Below are 9,693 nucleotides of genomic sequence, written 5' to 3' on the forward strand. Positions count from 1 at the left end.
AATTAGCTCAGAGCACAAAACCTTTAGAATCCTGAGAACAATGGCGTAAATCCTGAAGGAATGGGAAATATGGCTTCCTTAAAAAAAGCATCACTTTGGAACCAAAGGACCTTACCAGTAAATGTCTTCAATTTTATTACCTTGCATGTGGAATTTGGCCAGTCACATATGTAAGCAAGAAGGGTAATTATCTAAATGGGTACACGGTATTGGGGGCAATAAAGATTTTGATGAGAGAACTGTGACAATTGTTTTTTGTTTGAAACTTCTCTTTCATATCACACTGTCTATAATGTGTTCATTTATGAACTTTAAAGTATTAGGCTTTTTGTTCCTGGAAAGTATTTGCTTGTTTGAAGTCTTCTCGATATACAGAAAAGCTCTCATACTGAAAAAAGTCATACTGCAAAATATTAATTGTGTAAATATAATCCTTTGCTTATTTTTGACAAGATACCCCTGCCATTGTGCTAAGTATACTGAACTCCTCCCATCTGCATCCTTTGGTAACTTGGAATAACATAACGGAATCTTTTATTTTTAGAACAAAATCTATATCTTTTTGTGGTTATAAGCTTTTAAGAAAGCATAATTAGTTTTAGAAAATGATGATATAAATTGGGCTAATTTAACAAAGACATTTAAACCTGCTAGTTAGACTAAACAATGTTAACCTTTGTTATTGGGTTTAAAATCATTAGTTTAAAGAAAAAAAAATCATTACAAAATCTCCAGGCAGATACTATGATATACTTTTTGTAATGTCTTTTATTTCAGATTTTTTATTTTTAAGCTACATGAGAATAGATAAATAAATAACATAGTGTTAGTCTCAGTCTTTTAAAAGCATATATGAATATTATTAGTTTGTAAATTTTTGTACTGATTTTTTTGTTTGCAGTGGTATGTTTTTAAGATGAGACCATGTTTAAATAGAGATTTAGCTTATCTAACTTCTGTTTAGTACTTCAAAATATTTTGAATACTTGTCTCTATTTCTGTGAATATTTAGGCTAATTTTTATCATCCTATATTTTTGTTGTTGTTCTAGATTTGCTTTTTTTCCGTGAATCAGAATGGATAGTCCATGGTGATTTTGATAAATATTTAATTCCACCACACAGTCTGTAATTTCCCAATAATTTGCAGCAGAAACTTCACTGAAGCCTAACTTCATATCCAGCTACTTGGAGCTTCCTTTAGGATCAGTTCCCTACAGTTCCTTCCTGATTGCAATGTGAAAACATCTATATCATGCTAGCCACTTATGACCAAACCTCACTGGGAATGTTAGTTTAAATTTATGTAACTACTAATGCTTGCCCCTTGAAGTAGGTCTTGAGAGGTTCCTGAGTCTGAAAAGAACTAGAGGAATGACCTAAACCAACCAGCAAATAGTGCTCAATCATTTAGAATCAGTTGATTCCTCCTTCATCCCTACCCAGGACTAACACAAAAGAGAGAGCTCCATATTTACAGGGAATAGAAGGAAATCTTTTCCTCTCTGCTCCTTCCAGGGCTGCTAAGGGCCATGGGAACAAGGCACCTGGTTACTGCTGAGGAAAGACAAAGCCTTCCTTGGACTTGGATAGTTGGCCAACCTGTTGCGGGAAGATATGTCATTTGTGACCACTCCCAGGCTGTGCCAGGAAAAGGCTACTCCTGGTACCAGAATCTCTTCCTGTCAGTGCCCTGTGTAGAACCTCTGACCTTGACTTCTGGCCCCACCCCCTGACTAAATACTGTGACATTCCTCTTAGAACCTGTTATAAAAGCCCTACCACTGTCAGGCCTGACAAGCCACCTCAGACCCAGCCAATAGGTAAGGGGACATTACAAGAGGAGGGCATCTCTACCATGGGCTCTTCCTTTTACCTTGGGGAAGATGCAGAGTGATTTTCTGTAAAAGTTTCCAGCAGTAGTGAAACTTATGCAGGACCATAGTTGATTTGGGGTTACTCGGTCTGTATAATCTCCAAACCACTAGGGAAATATTTTGGCACGTGTGTTTCTCAGAGGGTCTTCCTGCTCTCCGTAATTCAGAGTGGAGGCTAAAGGAAGGGAATAAGTGCCTTGCCCTCTAGCTCTCAGTCCCCTCTGCCCTGTGTTCTTTTACAGAGATTGCTGATTTGCTCTTTAAGCAAGAAATTCACTGCTGCTCAACATGGCTCAGACCAGCTCATGCTTGATCCTCCTCTCCTGCCTGACGTTCCTGTCTCTGAGCCAAGGTGAGATCTTCTCCCCACCAACCACCCGCCTCCAGTCCTGAAGCCTTCACTCAATTCCATGTGTATCTCTCCCTTAAAAAGAGGCAAAGTCAACTTCAAGCATTGTTTTGTGTTGTTCAGTTATCTCTCTTGCTGATCTCATCTCATTTATATACATCCTCACCTCATTTGGGAGTTTAAGATGGAATTTAAAATGAACCTTTGTTAGTGACCACTGGAGTTGGCATTAGTTGATCTGATTAAATCCATCGATGACGGCATGTTAGGGGATGTTTTTATATAGAGAATCACTAAATGGGTAGAGAACTGAAAGAGACTGTGTGCAAGGAAATGAAAACAGGCTTGAGAAAGACAGAAGACTGTTACTTAAAGGCAGAAGATGCTTGAGCCCCAGACATGAAGGGGGAAAATGGGGAGACACATTTCTTCTGTCTGTTCCTTGTATGATCTTGCCTTGAGCAAAGGAAACAGAAAATAAGTAGGATACAAGAGAGCAAAAATGATCTGTTACTCTATGACCTCCTATATCCTTGTGTTTCTATAAATGAAACTGAGAAGCTCCTACCCTGCCTTCCTGTCCTGAGAGTCTCCTCTGTCTCTCCTTTCCCAGGCCAGGAGACCCAGCCCGACCTGCCCAATGCCCGGATCAGCTGCCCAGAAGGCACCAATGCCTATCGCTCCTACTGCTACTACTTTAACGAAGACCGTGAGACCTGGGTTGATGCAGATGTGAGTGAGGAGAGCAATGCAGGAAAGGGAGGCTCACGAACTTAGGGGCAGCTGCCTCTTCCCTGTGTGCTCAGTGGCTTCAATGAGATAAAACTTATCACCTCGCTAACCCATCACCGGCCCCCAAACTTTCCAATGTATGTTGTGCTGTCACCGTGTTGATTCCCAGTGCAGATAAGTGACAGTTTTGTCAGGAACATTTCTGTGCTGTCCTTTTTCTGCCACAACCTACAGTGAAATATACTGTATGAATACTGGGAACAACCCAGTATATCCCTCAAAACTTCCTCCTCCATTGAGTGCTCGCTTTTCTCCCTCAACAGCTCTTCTGCCAGAACATGCATTCGGGCAACCTGGTGTCTGTGCTCACCCAGGCTGAGGGTGCTTTTGTGGCCTCCCTGATTAAGGAAAGTGGCACTAATGACTACAATGTCTGGACTGGCCTCTATGACCCCAAAAAGGTTAGTTTACAGCCTCTTTTACCTCCTAATCATCAGGTTAGAGGAGGAAGAGTGACATGAATAATCTGCACATCAAGTACCAGTTTTTATCATTTTTTAATATATAATGGCAACGTCTATATGTATCCTATAATACATCTGGTAGTGAATTTCACTGTGGGTGGTTAGAGATAACCTGAAGGCTGAATTTCCTTCATGGATAAATTTATTCTGTCTACTTTTATCAAAGCACCTTTATGAATCACCTCTTACCTCTTACCTGTTTTATTATTGCATGTATTGTAAGAGAGACCTTTGCAGGCTGTGTAGAAATGGAGACTAGTATAAAAGAATCCATGGCTGGCATTTGAAAAAAAAAGTATTATTGTAAATAACCTATTGACAACTAATGCACTGTCCATGGTATGCTGGTTAGTCAGGGTTGTGGGCCTTAGGAAAGAAAAATCAAGAATCACGTTCTGTAAGGCCTTTTGTGGTGCTCAGTATCAAACTCAGGATACGTTGTTTGGTGGAATAGGGTGTAAGGCAGATCTTCCAGGACAATAGAAGCTTACAGCAAAGTCAGAGGAAATAATATGATATTCAAGAAGACAAGTTTATTCTTGCCATATATTTTTGCCTTTTCCTGAGTGTGCACACAGACCAGGTGTCTCTTCCCTTTTTGAGTGACCGCTGTCCCTGTTCTGCCCCTTCCCCACCTAGAACCGCCGTTGGCACTGGAGCAGTGGGTCTCTCGTCTCCTACAAATCCTGGGACATTGGAGCCCCGAGCACTGTCAGTCCTGGCTACTGTGCCAGCCTTTCTTCAAGCTCAGGTGAGAGGCAGAGAATAAATACCCCCATCTTTTATCCTCCTCTCCTACTTAGCTCTGGGCATGTACCTGGGGATGGGGTTAAAGGAAGGGTGAGCTCTTGATCCCAGAAATGGAAGAGTGTTTCCTCTTGTTTCTTGTCCTAAGTCCTAGAGCCAAGAGAGGCCACCCTCCTTCTGGTCCTCTCAGTCTAACTCTTCTCCTTGGCTTATAGGATACAGGAAATGGCGGGATCAGAATTGTGACGCAAAGTTCTCCTTTGTCTGCAAGTTCAAAAACTAAAGGCAACTGGAAAATAAATGTCTACAACTGGTCCTCCAATTATTACAATTTAAAAATTAACCTGGATCATCTCTCCAACTCAATCCGGACTCTCTCTTTCCTGCTGAGTTGCATCGCTGACCTTCAGTATCTTACTCACCCCAGTCTTTGGATCCCTTAAACGAAGCAAATAAAAATGTTTTCCCAGATTTTGCTGTCTTCTGTGTCTGCTATCTCCATATCCAAAGCATGGTTGTTTCGAATGGAAGTGAAGAGCTTGCGTTTTTTTGTTTGTTTGTTTGTTTTTTGAGACAGAGTCTTACTCTGTCACCTGGATAGAGTGCAGTGGCATCATCATAGCTCACTGCAAACTCAAACTCCTGGGCTCAAGCAATTTTCTTGCTTCAGTCTCCAGAGTAGCTGGGACTACAGGCGCTCTCTACCACACTAGGCTAATTTTTCTATTTTTAGTAGAGAAGGATCTCGCTCTTTCTCAGGTTGGTCTAGAACTCCTGAGCTCAAGTTTTACTCCTGCGTTGGCCTCCCAGAGTGCTAGGATTACAAGCGTGAGCCACTGCTCCTGGCCTGGCCCTTATACTTTTTAAATCTCCATCCACATATCATGAGTGTAGAACTTACGAACATGTTGTGGCCTTCCTATGACAAGATTAAAAAGATAAAGATTTTACCTACAACTCGTATGTTAGCATGGACTCAGTGTGAGTTATAGAAATAATTATATTACTGATCCACAGATGGCTAGAGTGTTTGGTTCTCTGGAGGGATTCACATATTTGTGGTCTGAGGAGACTACATCTGTTCTCAGTTATGCAAGTTAAAGCCATGACTGAATTGATAATTTAAGGAGAATTTGTAGGTCTAGAGTGCTAAATGCATTGGTGGTAGAAGACTAAAGTCTTAAAGGCCAACAAAATTTGTTAAATGACACTCATTGAATGAATAAATAAATAACAGATAAATTAAATAAATAAAATGTCCCAGCATATTTAATAACCTCTTTAAAGATTCTATGACCCCAAACAGTCAAATCCTAAAGTACTGAATGTTAGGATTTTTATAAATCAATTTTGCAGGGACACAATTCAGCCCATTCAGCAATAATATCAATAGTAGCATTAAATGTGGTATGATAGACCAAAAACTACCAGTAAAACTACCTATTGTCCAGTAAAAACTACCTATCCAGTAAAAACTACCTATTGTCAGTCTATATTAAAACAATAACAACAACAACAACAACAAGATCTGACAATATTTTATCTATAGGAGATATGGCTTCTCTTCAGAGACACAAATTGCTTCACTGTAAAAGGATGAAAAAGGATGCATCACACAAATGGCAACCATATAAGTGTCTGACCATGCAGTGTCTGTTATAACATCAGGCATTAGAATGTAAAATAAAAAGAATATTTTTAGAGTAGAAGAGGAGCATTTTATAATGATAAAGTGGTTACTCTTTAAAAAATTATGATGACTATACACACACATGTATACATAACTAAAAAGCCCCAAAATACATAAAGCAAAAACTAATATAAATTAATGGAGAAATAGATATAGAATTGGAAACTTCAACACACCACTTTCAGTAATGGTTGGAACCCTTAGATGTTCAACAGGAAACAGAACTCTTGAAAATATTCTAAATAAACTAGACTAAACAGACATCTACAGAATGCTTTACCTAACACCAGCAAAATACACATTCTTTTCAAGCACACTAAAAACATTCTCTATGAGAAGCCACATGCATGCAGTGAACAGTTTAAAATAAAAAAAAAACAGTGTCATTGCAATAACATCAAAAAGTATGCATGTTTTAGGAATTTATTTTACAAAACAAGTAAAACCTTGTACACTCAAAAGCACAAAACTTTGCTAAATAAAATCAGAGAAGACCTAAACAAATGGAAAGATATCTTGTGTTCATAGATCAGAGATCTAATATTTAAGGTGAATTACTCCCCAAATTGATCTATAGATTTATCACAATCCCCATTAGAGTCTCAAGTGTTCCTTTGGCTGAAATTGACAGATTTATATTAATATTCATATGGAAATTCAAAATTGCCAAAAAATCTCTACTTGGATTAGGCAAATCAATCATTTTTATTTATTTTACTTTTTATTGATATATAATATTTTACATATTATGGGATACATGCACAAAATGAGTAGTTATCAAGTCAGGGTATTTTGAATATTCATCACCTTGAGTATTTATCATTTCTATGTGTTAGAAACATTTCAATTCCTCTCTTCTAGCTTCTTTGATATAGACCACACAGTGTTGCTGACTATAGTCAACCAGTTCTGCTATAGAACATTGGAAATTGTATCTTCTATTTAACTGTTTGTACCCATTGATCAACTTCCTTTCATCCCCACAATGCTTACCTACATACCCTTCCCAGTCTTTGGTATCTAACATTCTACTTTCTATCTCAATGAATCAACTTTTTCAGCTCCCACATGACTGAAAACATGGGATATTTGTTTTTCTGTGTCTGTCATATTTCCTTTAACATTATGGCTTCCAGTTCCATCCATGTTGCTACAAGTCACATGAATTCATTCTTTTTTATGGCCTAAGAGTATCCCCTTGTGTGTATGTGCCACATTTTCTTTATCCATTTGTCCGTTGATGGACACTTAGATTGATTCCATATCTTTGATATTGTGAATAGTGCAGCAATAAACATGCAAGTGCAGGTATCTCATGGTATACAGTTTATCTTACTTTGAATAAACACCTAGTGGGATTTCTGGATCATATGGTAGGTAGTTCTATTTTTATATGTTTTTGAAAAATCTCTATACTGTTTTCCATAGTGGTCATACTATTTTACATTCCTACCAATAGTGTTAAGATTTTTCTTTTTTCCACATGTTCATCAGCATTTGTTTCTTTTATTTTTAATAATAGCCAATCTAACTGAAGTAAGAGGATATCTCATTGTGGTTTTTATTTGCATTTCCCCAATGATTAGTGATATTGAGCATTTTTTCTTTTACCTGATGGCTATTTTGTGTGCTATAAAAGAATACTCAAGACCTGGTAAATTTTAATAAATGCAAATTTATTTTATCCCATTTCTTGAGAGAAAGTGCAAGATCAAGTTGCCAGATTCTGGCAAGGGACTTTTTGCTACATCATCGCATATATACAGAAAAATTTACCCAAGTGTTTGCCTGGAGAATTTATAATAATTTCTTATAAAACTAATAATTTTAAGCAAAGATGACAAAGGTTAACATTATTTATTCTAACTGGCAGGTTTATATGTGTTTGTTAAATTAATCTAATTTATTTCTGCATTTACTAAAAAGTAGTTGGGCTTTCTTAGAAAGCTTAAACCTATTAAAGATGTCTTTTTTCCCCCTATAAGTAAGAGAGTGAGTCATATTCTTCAAACTTACCAAAGAATGCAGGAAGAAGGACTTCAGAATATTTGGTATCATGATAGGTTTATCTTGTAAAAAATGAAAAAAATAATTATTACAAAATTATAACCAATAAATACATTGTGGCAGAATCTTTTCAAAATGTGAGAGTTCTTCTATACATACTTCAAGAAGACTTCAAACAAGGACTAACTTTTCAGGTAAAAAAATCAAATACTTAAAAATAAACAATAGAATATATTGTAGCTAGCACAACATAAAAGAGAGATTTAAAACAAATAATTTACATAGTTCTCTCATAAAAATCTTTATTGCCTCCAATATCTGTATATCACCTGAGATAGTTATCCTTATTGGCTTGCTAAATTCCACATGTTAGGCAATAAAACTGATAACATTTACTGACAGTCACTTTGGTTCCAAAGTGATAAATATTTCATAGAAGCCATATTTCCCATCCCTTGAAGACTTATCTCATTGTCCTAAGGATCCTCAAGGTCCTCTCCTAAGACCTAGTTTTACAAGGTTCCAAGAAGCTCATTTCTCATCATATTCCCATCATAGTCATTTTCTCATCATGTTTCCTTATGACGTCTTCTGATAGATGGGAAAGCGGTATCCTGGACACCTAGTGTTGATATGTCCCAAAGTGGGGCACTTTATTGACAAGACTCCAATAAGGCTTCGGAAGTTTCAAGGCTATGGCTGCCGTTTGATGCTATTGACCATCTTCTAGTAGCTATTCCCTGCTTTCCATCCTTGTATTAATAATAGAGATTTTAGGATTATTATAGAAAGATAATTTCTTTATTTAAATCTTTGGCAAGCATGCAAACCACAGCCAGTCTGCAAATGTTAGACTAGAGAAGAAAGGAGCTGAAGAAGTGCAAACGTACTGAGGTCATGCCAGGGTCTGCTTGTGCTCTGCAAATGTGAGGAAACCCACTTACACCCTAGTGTCTCCTGCTGCAACAGAAAGCTCTCGTTCATTTTACACAAACTTTTCTCACATGCCCTATCTGTTAGGCACAATTGTAGATGCTTAGCAAATAGGAACCCACTTAATCCCCAGAGCAATTTGATAATATATATATACACTAACAGAAACCACATTTAACATTTGATGAAACTGAAGAGAAGGTCTAAGGTAACTTTCCCAAGATCAAACAGCTACTATATGTTGGAGCTAGATTGAAACACAGTAGTTTTGCTTCAGGGTCATTTCCATAGCTCAACAATACTTGCTGACTTCCCTCTTGTTTAGTTATATCCACATTCAACCTATCCAGCTTTCTGAGGTCTCACATATTTTAATATATACCACCCATTGATCAAGACCACAGACAGAGGCCCCACAAGAAGAACCTCACAAGGGAATCAATTTAAGACACCAAGCTCCCAATCCTTATTGTATAAGTTAATTTGTCTTTTACATACAATAGCACTACAAACCTGTGTGTATGTGCGTGTGTATGTGCGTGTGTGTGTGTGTGTGTGTGTGTGTGTGAGAAGAGGAAGTTGTTTAGAGCTCTCATGGCCTAATTACTACCATGTTTCCGCAAAAATAAGACAAGGTCTTATATTTATTTTTCCTTAAGAAGACACCTTAGGGCTTATTTTCAGGAGATGTGTTATTTTTTTTAGGTACGGTACAACAATCTACATTTATTCAAATTTAGTTAAGTCGTCTTCTTCTGGAATATCATCATAACTCTCCAAATCCCAAATTCCATCCTGAATTTCTTGTGACTCTATTTCCTTTGGAACCTTTGGC

General features: G+C 37.6%; 1 protein-coding gene across 1 annotated transcript; it reads left to right on the forward strand.

Annotated features, from left to right (window-relative positions):
- The first annotated feature begins 1,797 nt into the window (after positions 1-1,797).
- Positions 1,798-4,688, forward strand: LOC105854814 (lithostathine-1-alpha). The gene is made up of 6 exons (XM_012735384.2): positions 1,798-1,822; positions 2,119-2,228; positions 2,839-2,957; positions 3,281-3,418; positions 4,121-4,232; positions 4,444-4,688. Exons 2-6 carry the CDS (start codon positions 2,165-2,167, stop codon positions 4,509-4,511), a joined length of 501 nt encoding a protein of 166 aa, XP_012590838.1. The 5' UTR covers positions 1,798-1,822; positions 2,119-2,164; the 3' UTR covers positions 4,512-4,688.
- The last annotated feature ends 5,005 nt before the right edge of the window (positions 4,689-9,693 follow it).

This window comes from Microcebus murinus, chromosome 3 (assembly GCF_040939455.1).
Source record: "Microcebus murinus isolate Inina chromosome 3, M.murinus_Inina_mat1.0, whole genome shotgun sequence".
Lineage (NCBI taxonomy): Eukaryota > Metazoa > Chordata > Mammalia > Primates > Cheirogaleidae > Microcebus > Microcebus murinus.